At 41.8% G+C, this 15899-nt stretch overlaps 1 protein-coding gene across 1 annotated transcript in view; it reads left to right on the forward strand.

Moving 5' to 3' along the window:
• METTL13 (methyltransferase 13, eEF1A N-terminus and K55) overlaps positions 1-14390 on the forward strand; it is a 63614-nt gene extending 49224 nt beyond the window's left edge. Inside the window, exon 9 of the mRNA XM_037013641.2 lies at positions 12610-14390. Within this exon, the coding sequence (XP_036869536.2) occupies positions 12610-12743 (134 nt within the window). The 3' untranslated portion in view covers positions 12744-14390. The remainder of the gene's footprint in view (positions 1-12609) is intronic.
• Positions 14391-15899: the final 1509 nt, after the last annotated feature.

Genomic DNA, 15899 nt, shown 5'->3' on the forward strand with positions numbered 1-15899 from the left:
ATCCCTGTTTCAAATTTAAATGATAATCGTACTGGGTAGAGTATTCTTGGTTCAAGGCCCTTCTGTTTCATTGCATTAAATGTATCATGCCACTCCCTTGGAGCCTGTAAGATTTCTGCTGAGAAGTCTGGTGAGAGCCTGATGGGTATTCCTTTGTATGTGATCTTCTTCCCTCTCTGGCTGTTTTTAATACTCTGTCATTGTCCTTGATCTTTGCCATTTTAATTATTATATATCTTGATGTTGTCTTCCTTGGGTCCCTTGTGTTTGGAGATCTGCGCACTTCCATGGCCTGAGAGACTATTTCCCTCTCCAGACTGAGGAAGTTTTCAGCAAATATTTCCTCAAACAGACTTTCTATCCCCTTTTCTCTCTTCTTCTTCTTCTGATACCCCTATAGTGTGAATACGGTTCCATTTAGTTGGTTGCACCTTTCTTTTAATATTCTTTCATTTGCTAGAGATCCTTTTATCTCTCTGTGTCACTGCTTCTTCGTATTCTTGCTCTCTTATTTATATTTCATTTACTGTCTCCTCTAGCTCATCTAATTTTCTTTTAAATTCCTCCATTGTATGTTTCATTTTGGATACTGTATTTTTCAAAGTTTCTGTCTCATTCTTGAATTCCTCCCTGAGGTCTTGAATATTGTTCTTTAGCTCCATGAGCATGTTTATGATTTTTATTTTGAAATCTTTATTAGGAAGATGGGTGATTTCAGTTTCACTTCACCCTTCTTCTGGTGTTTGTGGAATTTGGGTTTATAACAGGTTAATTTGCTGTTTCATATTTGTAATGATTACTTGGGAACAATGACTTTCTGTAGGCCGTGCCCTTTAGTGCCCAGGAGCTCTACTCTTTGGAGTTTCCCAGCACCTGGAGCAATGTTGGGAATCACAGACAAGCGGCATCAGTGCCTGCCCAGAGGAAAGAGCTCTTTCCTGCTTCCTGGCTATAATGCCTGCCTCCACTGCCAAAGCCAGTGGGCAAAGTAGGCAGGGAAGAGCCTCTGTTTTATGCCCCTGTTGCTGTCATATGCAGGGCTGCCCTCTGGATGGGCTTGTGCAATGGTGGATGCAGCAGGTTTGTGAACCAATTCTGGTTTGGAGGAAAGAGTGACAGGCTGCATATTGTGGTGGGGTGCCTCAGTGCACTTAGCTAGCCAGGAGAATGGAGCACCTGAAACTCCTGAAAGTTCCCAGCTTGCTAGGTTGAGTGTGCTGGGATGATTTTGTCTACCTGTCCTTTCTCCTGAGCGTCCAACTCTGTGTAATCCTTGCCCCTTTAACAGCCCTTCCAGTGTTGGGAAGTCTTTTGAATTGCCCTCCTTTCTTTTATCCTGGAGCAGCCAGTTGTGGATACCTGTTCTCTGGAAGTGGGTGGAATCTCAGTTTCTCTGAGTATTCCATCTGTCCTTGCTTTCCAACCGCACTAATCTCCAGTGCACCATGTAATATAAGTTTGTGCAAGTGGAGAAGATCTCCAGGGTTGGGTGTTCAGCAGTCCTGGGCTTCTGCCCCCTCCCTGCTCCATTTCTCTTCTTCCTGCAGGTAAGCTGGGGTAGTGGGAGGGCTTGGGTCCCATTGGATCATGGCTTTGCTGCTTTGCCCTTCTCTGTGAGGTCTTCTCTTTTCCTCAGATGTAGGCAGTCTGTTGCAGTCTTCTTTTCAGTTGCTCTTTGAAGATTAATTGTGTTTGTTGTATTTTCATATTATATATGGTTTTAGGAGGAGATTTCTGTCTCACTTCTCACACTGCTATATTTAAGCCTCCTATATTGTTTTAATTTTTAACCATAACTGTATCACCCATTTAAAAACATTACATTAAAAAAAAGTCCTGGATGACTTTAATGATAGGAGTTTCAGCCATGTGTCCAATGGGACTCTCTTTCCTCCCTGCTTCTGAATAACCCACATCTTTTCTGAAATTTTCTCCCCAACTTTCCCCCCTTTGCTAACTCCTACTTCACATCAGGTCTTGGTGTGAGCATCACATCCTTCTCTCAACCCCATCCTTTTTGCTGTGCCCCTGTTCATTTGATTTTCCTCTTCTGTTTCCCATGTGATGTCGTGACAGCTGTAACTATGGCTTCTCCTCCATTGGGCATAATTGTTGATTACTTGCTTTCTACCTATTACACCATGAGCCCTTGAGAATTAGGAGAGTCTTATATGACTGTTACCTTCATCAGACACTATTCATAGCTCATAATAAGTGTTCACAAAATGGTTATGAAATGATTCTGCTGTAAAGGTGTAGCGATCTCATGCCATGAACTTTGGAGATGGTTCCTCTTTCAAACATTTGTTCCTTTGTTCCATAGGCACTAGTCATGTCAACATACTAATTCTTTCCTCCCTCCCTCTCTTTCTCTCTATTTCATCCTCTCTCTCTCCCTTCCTTCCTTTCCCTGTCTTTCCTCCTCCTCTTCTCTTCCCTCCTCTTTCATCCTATCTTTCTCTTTCTCTTTTGTTTCCATCATTTGTTTCTTCCTTAAATAAAAACACACATAGATTATCACGTATTCTGGTGTTTCAGCTGCAGTTGTTGAGTAAGAAGCAGAATCCTTCCGCTATGAGGCTGACATAAACAAAAGCCAAAATTTATTTTTATATAATGCCAGGGACAGAGGGAGGCCAGGGGCCTTCAAAGAAATTCAGAAGCTCTCTCTCTCTAATTAGATCATGAGCTCCTGAGGAGCAGAGACCACTTTTGTGCCCCTGATACCTTGGACAGTGCCTGCTACAGAGTAGGTGCCTAATAAATGAGTGCTAAACTTAATTGTAAAAAATTAACAGGGCATGTCTGGCCATCTTGCGTTCTTTAAGAATTTTTGTTTGGAGTTGAAGAACTCTGAATTTTGAAAATTAAATGGTTAAATAAACACAGAAGCAGGAAAGCAGTTGAGTATGAACTTGAGTGCTGTGGTCAAATTCCTTTTTCAAGGTCCTATGTGACCTTGGCTAAATCACTTAACTTCTCTGAACCTGTCTTCATTTGTAAAACACACACACACCCCCAATCTCAAATGGTTACCAGACAATTGAACAGAATTACCAAGTTAAAGGCGTAGTGCAATGCTCGTTGCCTAGTAGTTCCTCAATGTTTTATCAAACACCTTATTACTCAAGAGAATGTCTAGCTATTATACTAACATTTTTTCAAAGCCAGGTCAATGGTACAGGTCTGAGACATACAAAAGCTGAAGGAGCCTCAGCTAAGAGAGGAGCTAGGGAAGAGGGACTGGATTAGAAGCCAGTCAGCTGAGGGTACTTTCCTCTCAAATGGACTTCCTTGCTAAAGCTAAATTTGGAAGGGAAGAGAAATTAAGTTTTGGAGTCTGGATACTGTTCACCACAAAATGATTAAAGAAAAGTGCAGTGTTGGCTGGTGGCTGTGAGCTTGTTATCTCAGAAATACAGCCCTGTGCACCTTTATCTGATTCATTTCAGCAATATGCCTTTTTGTGGGTGGGGTAGAAAGAGGTGGGTTGACAGAGGGACACTGGAGGACTGATAGGAAAGAATATCTGAGGATAGGACCAAATAGACTAGTATTTCTAGTGCTTTTTAACTGTTGATTGCCAGGAACCTGTGTGAAGGAGAATATTGGTTTATTCAGCTTTTTTTCAGCTCAGCACCTTGTTGGCAACAAAATTTGTCTGAGTCACAGGGGGGTCAACTGACTGCAGCTTCTCTGATGAGTCATAGTCTTGCTTCCACTAATTTCCCAGCAGCTGGAGCTGACTTGTTTACTGAGAGCAAGCTACAGCTGCCTGCAGGTACAGACTCTTGTGCTCCAGACCTCCCCAGCAGAGGAAGCAGGCTTAACTTGGGAGATTTTGTATTTTTGGAAGGTCCTGATGTGTAACAGGAAGTAGGCTGCCCAGTGTGGTACGATAACTCTCTTTCCTCCAATTCGGTGTTTAGATTGGGAGCCCAAAGGGTTGAGCAAGTCAGAAGGTGTGAACTGGACTAACATATGTATCACTCAGAATCCAGCAATACATATGGCACATTCATACTGGGCAACTTAATAGAAAATCTACTTACAAAGGTGTGGGCAAGGTTCAGGAAACAAGGGATGGGGCAAGTCTCCCTGAAAAGCATGTGTGGGGACCCATTTCTGGGCTGAAGAAGCAAGGGGCTGGTCACCTAAGTGGTAGGGAGTAGAAGTGTGGACAAGGTCACCTGAGAGGGGCCGTGGCCATCATTTAATGGTTACAGTTGAATTATAGTCAACCTACAGGAAAGGGCTAGAGGAGGGAAATACCCAACCTCATGTTCCTTCCACCCTCCCTTCTTAGATCCTTCTACTGGCCAGATCTCACTGCAACTCAGAGAGTAAGGGAGCTGTTGAAGCAGACCATAGGGATCACCTCCTGGGGAGAAGGGAAGTTATGGAAGGAGGAGAGTGCATCTAGGGGCAATCAGAACATCTGGAGACAATGTAGCACAGCTTGCTAGCTGGACAAGGCAGTGTCCTCTCTGGCTCTCAGTTTGGTTTATCAGTAAAATGGGAAAACCACTCTACTACTTTGTTGTGAGTGTGGAGTGAGATAATATAGGGAAGAGGTTTTGAAAAGCCCTGAAGAGCTTTGTGAATATTGAGTATCAAGTTGGTGAACAGCTGCTACTTTTCATGGAAGGAAGAATGGCACGGTGACCATGTGAATCCCTTACTCCCCAGTTGGTTCACCAGTCCTTCTTGAGACCCTACTAAGTCCACAGCTCACAGCTGATACTGAGGGGAAGCATGGGAACAAACATGGGTGGGCTCTAAAAAAGGTGGTGGCAGACACAAGGCATAGCCACTACTTCCTCAGCAGCCTGTAATATAGTTAGAATGAAAGACATGAATGTGTGTGTGTATTCCTGTATCTATATATGAAATGTATAGAAAGATATGAAGGTATCTATGTGAACACACACACATGCACCCTCACAAAGTAATGTAGCCACATGTGCAAAATGCAGCAGTACAGTAGGAATGGTTAGAGCAGGGTAGGGAGAGAAAAGGTGCCCAAATAAGGGAGTTGGAGTTGTAAATGGGTCTTGAGATTCCAGCCTACTGACCTGTTGAGGTTGTTGTGTTATTCTCCTTCCAGGTTTAGAAATAGACCTATTCAAATAGAGGATGAAATATTTGAGTTTGTTGACCTTATATCTTTGTTTCTTCTCCTTTTTATCTCCAGTGCCAGGCATGGCATTCTGCAGATCCTCAAGAAATGTTTAAATGTATCAGTGAAAAAAGATAATGCTATTTGTACTACTTTATTAAGTGAGAGAAGAAACTATATATACTAACAGTGCATCCCTTCAGAATTCTCTGAGAATTCTTCCAAGGGTATTTGAAATAACCACTGCATGCAGAAGAGGAGCCATAGTGAGGGAACTTAGCACATGCTTTAGATAAGTGATTTGCATAGGAATAGTGTGTGCATAGATTGCAATCTTAGAAATTTCCAGACAGAAAATGACTGTTTTCTGGAAGATGCTTAGTTTATGAAGAGTCTATGGCAATCCAGAAATGTTTCTTCTATCCTTTGCTCCTGTGGCTCAGTCAAAAGAGATGACTAAGGGTAGTGATAGTCTCCCTTTAATAGTTATCAGGTTACTGTGAAGCTTAAGAACAGTGGTTAGCACTGAAATACTTGTTTCATAAATGTTAGTGGTCAAGGACTCAGGATGTGGCAAGGAAAGGGAACATTAAAGTAACATTGTCTAAACTTGGGGCAAATATCAGTGGAAATGATACTGGTGCGGGACTGTTCAGAAACACTGCTATGAATGCAGAATCATTGACTCTGAGCTCATGGGCCACAGCCCAGAGAACAGAGCACTGGAGCAGTGCCAAGGCTTCTTGGGCTTTGAGATGAGTCTGTAGCTGGTAAGAGCTCTCAAAACGGGCCAAAGTTTGTGAAAGGAAAGTACAGCCTGCACTTATCAGCTCCCTGCAGAAGAAAGAGGAGAACATCATCTACTTAGAAGCCTGAGGGCCACAGAGAATGTTTTTGTCAACCTGCTCTCCCCAGGCTCAGGGCCACAGGTACATAGAAGTCAGGCTTCTGCTGCCCAAAGAACAGCTGTGCTGCACCTCAGACTAAAACGTAAGACTGCCCAGCTGTAGTCAGGGGCTGCAGAAGAGTGTGTATAGGCTCAGGTGGACTGTCCCCGTTGAATTTTTTTCCTATTATTTTTTTATTGAGGTAAAATTCAAATAACGTAGAATTAACCATTTTAAAGTGTATAGTTCAGTGGCACTTAGTACACTCACACTGTTGTGTAACCATCACCACTATCTAGTCCCAAGACATTTCCAAACATCTCAGAAGGACATCCTATGCCCATTAATCAGTCACTTCCTATTCCCCACTCGGCTTAGTCCCTGCTTATTGCCAATCTGGGGTTTGTCTCTTTGGATTTATCTATTCTGGAAATTTCATATAAATGGAAGCATATAATATGTGACCTTTAATGTCAGGCTTTTAACACTTAGCATAATGTTTTTTGAAATTCATCCATGTTATGGCATATAACATTTATTCCTTTTTTATGGCTGGACAATATCCCATTGTATGGATTTACACTAGTTTGTCTATCCATTTATTAGTTAATGAAAATTTGGGTTATTTAAACTTTTTGGCTATTGTGAACAATGCTGCTGTGGAATTTGTATGCCAGGTGTTTTTGAATACCCGTTTTCAATTTTGGGGGTATGTAACTTAGACTGAAATTGCTTGCTGGGTAATATGTTAATTATAACATTTAACTTATTGAAGAACCACCAAACTGTTGTTTCCACAGCAACAGCACCATTTTATATTTCCATCAGCAATGTATAAGGGTTCTAATTTCTCTGTATCTTCACCAACACTTATTGCCCATGAAAACATTTTAGGCATCCTAGCATATGTGCAGTGGGACCTTATTATGGTTTTGACTTGCATTACCCTGGTGACTAAGGTCTTTTCTTTCCCAGTTGCATTTTAATTCAATGGAAATATTCTAAAGCTATACCTTTCTGCCCTTGAGTGGATCTGTAGTATGATTTAGATGGTAAATTCACATATGTAGATGTTTTTAGCTTTCTTTGAGTCACATAGTGTAGGCTCCTATTTGCAGATAGAACCTAATAAACACTTCTAGGTGATTGTGTGGATATGGAAATAGATGAATGACTTTTTCAAGAGCACTATTTATTAAAACTACACTATTAATGGAACATGAATTTTTTGCTCTGCATTTTTATTTAAAAATCTGTCTTATAATAGCAAATCTCTCACTTCATAGGCTTGTGTGTCTCTTAAAATGGGGCAACCAAACTCATGAGTTTCGGTCCCACCTTTGTTGCTGAGTGACCTATGACTATGACAAGACTTCTGACTTGTATTCTGTTTTAAGACATTCCTCTGTGCTTCACTTCCCATTGGCTTCAATGTGGGGCTTGATGATTAACTCCTACAGGTGTTGGCAGGTCCCTGAGGAAACACAAAGACGATATCTACAGGTGAACTCATAATGATGCACATGTGAGGGTCTGATGTAACCATCCATTTCGATACATTTGGCTTGGATTATATTTTGCCTTTATTAGGGCCATTACCTTCTCTTATGCCAACTTCTTGAGGTAAATGGATAGGATAATGTGTACCCAATTAGAGACAGAAAAAATTGAGTGTCCCCAGAATAGTCATATCACAGTTTCATTTGGTAACTACAAAAATAGATCTACATTACAACAGAGAAATGTGGAAAATGATATGAAAATAGAAACCATATTATGTGCTACCTCTTTTGATAAGTAGGTTAGCTCTCTAGAATTCTTAAGTTTAGAAGAGATAAGAAGCTAAATAATATAGCACCAAGGTCTCAACTGATCCAGTATTGGCCCAGGTATTGGAGTCATGACTGTGATCAGGTCCTGAAGATTTTCAACTTTTCTCTTATTGTTAAAACTCAACCTCCCATACTTAACCCCTAACTATTTCCTTCCACAAATTGGGAACATTAGGAAATCTTTTTAACTGAGAGCTGAGACTGAATCTTTATACAAAAAAAAAATTCCAGTCCCATTCTCAAGAATAATAATACTCATCTCATCCTGTTTCAACCAGACTCAGCTTTCCCTGAATTAATTACCTGGTTAATAGCTTCCTGGCTGGAGACCCCCTTTAGGCTGAGGTTCCTGCCTGAATGGAAATTGTCAGAATAATTGTTTTTCCTGGAGATAAAGATATGTCAAAATGATTATCTTGGTAGCAAGAGAAGACAGCTAAGCAGAGTTGATGGTCTATAGGTGAAAGGTCATGAGGAGTTTCTTAATCTGTTGTGTCTTCTCTGCTGTCTTGTATGTCTTGTAAGCAACATATAAAGTCATTTTGTCAGAGAAATAAATTCAGTAAATAGTCGTTGGCTGAATCTCCTTTAGATGCTTAGATGATGTTTTTCTATGGATGAGTTACAGGGTCTTTCCAGAGATATGGCCATTACCTTTAGCAGAAATAAAGATTTCTTCATTTCTCTTACTCCATAGTTTCCTGATTCTGTGTTTTCATAAGAGGATCTCAACATTTTTCTGTGAGTCCTCAAGCATAATCTGCAATCTCTCTGATTTTAAGTTATTGGACTGGTCTTGAGCATTCTGAGACAGATGCTATCATAGGACTGGGACATACTAAGAATATGTAGTGAGCTCTCATTCCTCCTATTTGGATATCATCTGTTCACAGAAATGTTCTCTTCTTCATCCTGATAGGATTGCAGATAAATACAGGGGACCTATGGATAAAATGAGAGTTCCTGTGGCCAGGATTCTCACCCAGCCGTGGTTGACTAGCTCTCTGCACACCTGTGGGCGTTACATGGTTGTTTACTCTATAAAAAGAGCCCCGCCCACTACTCTGGGCATGACATGGTGGCAGGGCTGCAAGGATGCAGGAGAGCAGAGCAGAGGCTGGAGTGGTAGCACCGCTGAGGACAGAGGCCCAGAGGACAGCTGTGTGGGACAACTGTGTGGGACAGCTGTGCAGGCAGAGAGGCCCGGAGGACGGCTGTGCAGACAGAGGGGCCCAGAGGCAGAGACTGGCTTGCTGCGTGCAAACCCGTTCTGAGTGAACGGGATTTTACTGACTGACCAGCCACCTGGAAATAAAGTTGGGTATAACCCTTTCACCCCAAGAACATTTGCTGTCATTTTCTTTGGTCACATTGAATCCATAGAGAACTTGCCCGGGGCTGAAACCCATTGGCAAAACAGGGCTCTGTTTTGTTTATTTAGTAACTCTAAATTTAGTAACTCTACTCTCTGGACACTTAGATTGACTACACATCCCAGTGTAGCTGAGTGTGGCCACTGACTGAGTTCTACCAGTGGAATGTTGTGGACGTGATGCATTTCTAGGACTGACCCACAAAATCCTCCCATGTGTGCTCTTGCATGTTCTCTTCCTTTTGTGGTTGGCTAGAATGGAGAAAATTTCTAGGGTGACTTTGGAAACCACATGTTGAAGTTAACAGACCTTCTGTTAGACTGACTGCATGGAAGAAGATGAGGAAGACCACCCCACTAACTAGTTCACTTTTCTGTATTACATGAGCAAAACATAAATTTTTATTGTATTTGAGCTATTATGCATTTTGGGATCTATTATGTTTGTTACATAAATAGTTTACTTCCTCAATAAAAATATGCAGTTGGGTAAGTCATTTTATTGGTAACTAAATTGCTAGATAGAAAGCTTAGCATGGGACAGCTAACTTAATAAGATAGCAATTATTTATAACTTCCCAAAGCACTGCTATAAAAGTGTCTCAATAAGCTTTTGTTGTGTAATAAATGACTCTAAAACTGAGTGGCTCAAAACCACAACAATCATTTTATTATCTCAGGTACTGGGGGGCCAGGAATTTGGGAAGGCCTTGGCTGACCATGATAATATAGGGCAGTTCAATTCAAAAGATACTTAATGTAGGAACCCATGTTGTGGAAGTCATGATTCGTGTTGTGTTGGGAAGTCAGGCAAGTCAATAGCATGATTCTGACCATCCAGAAGCTTATAATGCTACCAGACTTGCACATGTGGATAGGCACCAAATAATATAGAACACTTACTAAGATGTTAAAGTCATTCATTTAACAAATATTTAAGCATCTACTATGCACCAAATGTTCTGCTAGGCACGGGGTGTATGATTATGAACAAAACGAGAAAATCCCTTCCTTCATGGAACTTACTTTCAGGTGTGTATGTGTGTGTGTGTGTGTGTGTGTGTGTGTGTGTGTGTGTGTAATAGATAAATGAATTAGAAGTTATAGGATTTTAGAAGATAAGTGCTATGGTGAAAAATGAATGGGGGAAGGAGAATAGGAATGGTGTGAGGGAGCAAAATGGGACAGGCAGGTAAAGTATTCCTATGGGAGTAACATTTGAGTACAGACCAAAATAAAGGTGAGAGCCTGAGCCTCATGACCACCTAAAGGAAGAGCGTTTCAAGCAGAGGGAAGAGCAAGTGGAAAGTAGCTGTGAAGGAATGTGTTGGGTATATTCGAGGGACACCTGGGAAGTTGACTGTAGCAAAGTAAGGGATGGCTGGCGAGAGTTGGAGATAAAGGCAGAGTGGGAGCAGAATGGGGGTGGGGGATCAGCAGTCATAGGTCTTTCAGTCTGTAAGAAGGGAAACCCAGTGAAGAGCTTTGTGAGTAAAGGGATGACTGGAGGGATTTATGTTTCAAAGGATGACTTTGGCTGTTGCCTTGGGCATAGTTAGTAGGAGATTAAGGATGGAAGCAGGGAGCCCAGATAGGAAGCCATTGGAATCATCTAGGAGTACATGGTCGTGGCTTAGACAGGGCGCAACAGCAGAGATGGTGAGAAGCAACCAGATTCTAGTTATACTTTAAAGGTAGAGCCAGTGGGATTTCTTGATGGGCTGAATGTATGGTGTGAGAGAAAGACAGAAGTCTGGAATGACTGTTTTTTTTTTTTGGTTTAAGCAATTGGAAGAATTAGTTTCTACTAACTGAGATAGGTAAAAAATTGATATATCCTGTGCTGGGAGGAAGATAGCATGTTTATATGCTAAAGAAATGACCCAATAGGGAGGGAAAAAGTAGTGATGCAGTAAAGAAGGGAGAATTGCTAAAACTGACTGAAGAAGAGAGTAGACCAATCTAATGCATATGTGGACTGTGTGTCTTAGATAGGAGTTTGGTTGGGCCAGCTATAGAAAAAGTGAGGAAAGCAGAATAAAGGGTATTTGAGATGATGGGAGGTAATGGAATTTCTCTCCTGATTGTTTACATTTTTTTAGTGAAATAGGATACAATTCCTCATTTGAGAATGAGAACAGGGGAAGAGACATGGAGTTCTGAAGAGGGAGGAGAAAAAATGAAATTGTTGTCTAGGAGAGTAAGGGGTGGATGGGCTGTGGAAAGGCAGGGGCATTACTAGGTCCACTTGAGGCTCAGTGTCATTGAGCTAAAATGGCTCCTGTCAGCACAGTGGTGTGTATTTTTTTGCCACGTTCAGCATCTTGGATGCAGGCAAGAGGAGGAGACTGGGATTTCCCCAGGGCTGGGTTTTGCTAAGTGAGTATGATAAATTGTGAGAGAAGCAGGAGGGTGGGGTGTATATCCCAGAGGGGGTTTATAATGATAGATCATGGCATTTGAACAGGATGAGGGAGGCAAGGATGGGAAGGGGGTGATAGTGAACAGATGGTCTAGTTAATTGATGATAGGGCCAAGAGGAGCTGAAGAATTATTGCAGGTGGAACTACAGAGAGTGATCTGGAGGGAGGGGATGGAGGTCTGAGTGTGGGATGTTTGAATTTGAGATTACGGGTGGTTATAGAATTTGGTAATAACAAGGGCTAGGTATTGCCCTCGGGGAAATGGGCTGAGATAGGCTGGAAGACAAAATCATTGGAGGAGAACAAACAGGAGGAGAACAACATGGCCTTGAGACTGATAAGAATTAAGACAAATACGTTAGACAGAGTGGCAGTGTGGATAAAGTGAAGGTTACTATGGCCAGGATTCTCACCTGGCCCTGGTTGGCTTGCTCACTACACATGTGTGGGCAATACGTTGCTACTGACTCTATATCAAGAGCTCCGCCCAGTGCTCTGAGTGACACTGGTGGCACAGCTGCAGGTGAGCAGAGCAGAGGCTGGAGTGGTGGCAGTGCTGAGGACAAAGAATGAGACGGCTGTGTGTGTTAGAGAGGCCCAGATGCAGAGACCAACTTGCTGTATGCAGACTCACTCTGAGTGGGCGGGATTCTAGTGGTTCACCTGCCACCATGGAGAAAGTTGGGTATAACCCTTTCACCCCAAGAACGTTCTGCTGTCATTTCTTTGGTCACACTGAATCCATAGTGAACTTGCCTGGGGCTGAAACCCATAGACAAGACAGGCAATAAGTCATGAAGTAAAATCTTTGAAACATGAGGGAGAATGACCAAGAGGTTGGTGGATGTCTACAGCAAGGAGAGCAGGGGTGATAATAGACTGATGAGAGAGATTCAAAGCTGGAAAGTTTTGGGAAAGGGGAGAGAGAATGGTTTAGAAGCAGCCTGGATTATACCTACCCTATTTTTTGTTCTAGGAACTTCGGGGCATGAGAGAGACTACAGCTACCACTCGGGACTACTCCGGCAGAAACAGGGTGCTTGGAGGGGAACCAGGATTCTGTTAGTAACTTTGGAGAAAAGTAGAGGATGGAAGAGAATTTACTGCTAATAGACTGTGAGGTACTGAGGGCTCAGGGAAGGGGTTTCCAGAGTAGGGGGCCTGTAGACAATCAGCTTTATGAAAATAATCACGGCCCCATATGCGAAGTACAGATTATTAATGATGGTTTGAGAAAGTTCTTTCCCTGCCTGCTTTTGACCTGCTGTACCCCACAAATGAGGGTTTGGCCTGCTGCAGGGAGTTGCCCCAGGTCTCTCCTGTCAAAAATGGGTCTAGCTTCTGGAACAGAGGGAAAAGGCAGATAATAAAGGAGCCCTTAGCCAACATTGCAGGATTAGACATAACTGTCAGGCAGTTCTTTAAATGACTGCCCTAAAAGAGACTTCTCTGGTTTTCTCATTCAGTTTGGATTGAGACATCTGGGCAGGACAGAAAGATCTTGTCAGAGCCCACCTTAACTGCCTGGAAGACTTGGTGACGGGAAGCCTTCCCATTCCCTTGCAGTGTCTAGCCCCTTTGGATTTTGAGAAAATTATGTCAGTAGGGGGAGGGTCAACACCAACACTCCAGTCAGATCCTTCTCTAACAAGCCACTGCTTAAAATTGGTTTTAAAAAGAGAAGGAAGAAAAAAAGAAAAAGAGTTTTTATTAGGAGAGATGATAATGGCTCATCCAAAACCTATGCACATGCATTCACAGAAAACAGAATTGTGTTTTTGCTGCAGTCATGACCTCCTTGGTGGAGCTGTCAGTTTGCAGATGTCAGAGCCCAGAAGGCACTCTCCCAATGTGTGTGTGTGTGCACATGTGTGTGTGTGTGAGAGAGAAAGACACACACACACACACACACACACACACACACACACACACACACATTCCTGTCCTGCAGCGGGATATAGGGATATAAGTAGAACAAACCCTAATGGAATCAGAGGCATTGTACACTGGAGCTGGAGCTCAGTCTTCCCAGTTGAATTTTTATTTTTCAGAACATATTTCTTCAGCAATAAGGTGCTTTCTGGCAATTTTTACCAATTAAAAAACAAATAGTGTAAGAAGGAGATGGGCCTGACCCTGCCTATTGCCTTTTATGTGGATTTTCTCTTTCCTTCTCTCAGTACATACCTGCCAGCATTTATACTCTTAAAATAGTTTCTTTGGGGATGGAAGAAAACAAGAAAATAACTTCCTTGAGCTACTTGAAAGGAGAAGCTTTTGAAGGTCATAGAGGGAAGCATAGAGACCATTTTAGCAGAGTGACTGTGCGGGGAATAGTGTTGTGGTGGTAAGATCAAGCGTCAAGTGAAGGTCTGGTAGAACTGAGGTCAGATTTTGACCTTTTTTCTAGGTTCAGCTACGAGGTCTTGGGTATTGACTTTAAACAATGAGTTGCTCTTTGGCAGACTTGATAAAAAGACTAATTCTTAGATCTGCAAATACTTTAAGGCAAATGAGGATGCTAGCCAGGTGAGGGGAGCAGGGAGAGTGGGTGTTGTGCTTGAACAATCGGAGGAAAGTCTTAAGAGTACTCTACAGGGCGTGGGCATTTTTTTGGATCTTTGGCTGCAGAGATCCTGGGGTCCTTTACATAATTTTGAGAATCTGGAAATTATACTTGTGTCATTGGCTATTTTGATTCTGTTTTAAGCTCCCTTCAGCTGTACATGGAGAACAATAAAAGTTGCAAAGGAATTAAGCTTAATTGTAATTTTTCCATGTGGATAAAGTGAAGGTTCCTATGGCCAGGATTTTCACCTGGCCCTGGTTGGCTAGCTCACTACACATGTGGACAAGACATTGTTATTGACTCTATATAAAAAGTCTGCCCAGTGCTCTGGATGACACAGTGGCACAGCTGAAAGGCTACAGGAGATCAGAGCAGAGGCTGGAGTGATGGCAGTACCAATGACAGAGACTGAGACGACTGTGTGGGCAGGGAGGCCCAGAGGCAGAGACCGGCTTGCTGCATGCAGTCTCACTCTGAGTGGACAGGATTTTAGTGATTGACCTGCCACCATGGAAATAAAGTTGGGTATAACCCTTTCACCCCAAGATCATCTGCTGTCATTTCTTTGGTCACACTGAATCCATAGTGAACTTGTCTGGGCATGAAACCCATTGGCAAGACACTCCATCAAAGTCAATTTTAGTCCATTTTTGCTTCCTCCTAACTTGCTGCTGCTTGGATGTTCTTACATACTTGTGAAAACTCATCTTGCTTTCCATCATTTTGCCATGCTTGATTCTTAGGGAAATGTTACTCTCAACTACATTTTCTGTTTGCCTATTTTTTGGCTCTTCCTAAGAGTGAATTTCCCACAATTCTAATTTACCAAATGAAGAAATCCTAAAATAGATGATATACATGAATAGTAAGATACTTGAAGGTATTTTTATTACATAAATCACTTAAAAATTCCAGTTGATCAAGAAAAAAACTTTTGGTAATTAACAATATATTTACAATCCCTGCATAGGTTTGGATGATTATAAACAAAATATCAAATAGTTATTTGTTACTGCGCAGTTTATAGAATATTTTGGTGTTCATTATTTGATTTCACAATAGTTTTATAAATTCAGAAAACAGATATTAATACATCCCTTTCGTAGATGACATTAAGAGCTGGGAGGGTGAATCACACAACTTCAATCTCAATCTGCTGACTCTAGCTCGTGGCAATCGAAATAATTTATGTAAAGATAAAACCTACTCTTGTTCACAAACAATTTACCATGCATTTTTCAATCTCCATATTAGCTTGGCAAATGTAGATGAGACAGACTAAAAAAAGGACCGGGCACTGTTAAATGTTTTATAATGATCAGAAGTCCTTACTGCCTATTGTGTTTTGAAACACTTTGCATCATCAACCTGATTGGGTATGTGCCCTGCATATTTACCAAACAGTTTTAATTCATCTTTGATTCATCCCTTGTCTTGCATATTTGGTGCCTGAGGATGTAAAGATTTTCATTTGTTTTTCTCTAATATTTGACTGAGGCAGTGTATCAGAATTTGGGAACTTAGGCTCTGGAGTTAAATTTGTAGGATGATAATCTTGGCTTCAGTAGCAGCAGCTGTGGTACCTCTTAAAAACCCTTCCCTACCTCTTTTTGGGAGAGCCAGCTTGAGGATTCTTTCCTCTGTGCTGTTCTCCCTTGTGCTCAAGCATAGTACCAATAAAGCCTTGTCCAAGCCCA

Source organism: Manis javanica, chromosome 11 (assembly GCF_040802235.1).
Source record: "Manis javanica isolate MJ-LG chromosome 11, MJ_LKY, whole genome shotgun sequence".
In the NCBI taxonomy this organism is placed as follows: domain Eukaryota; kingdom Metazoa; phylum Chordata; class Mammalia; order Pholidota; family Manidae; genus Manis; species Manis javanica.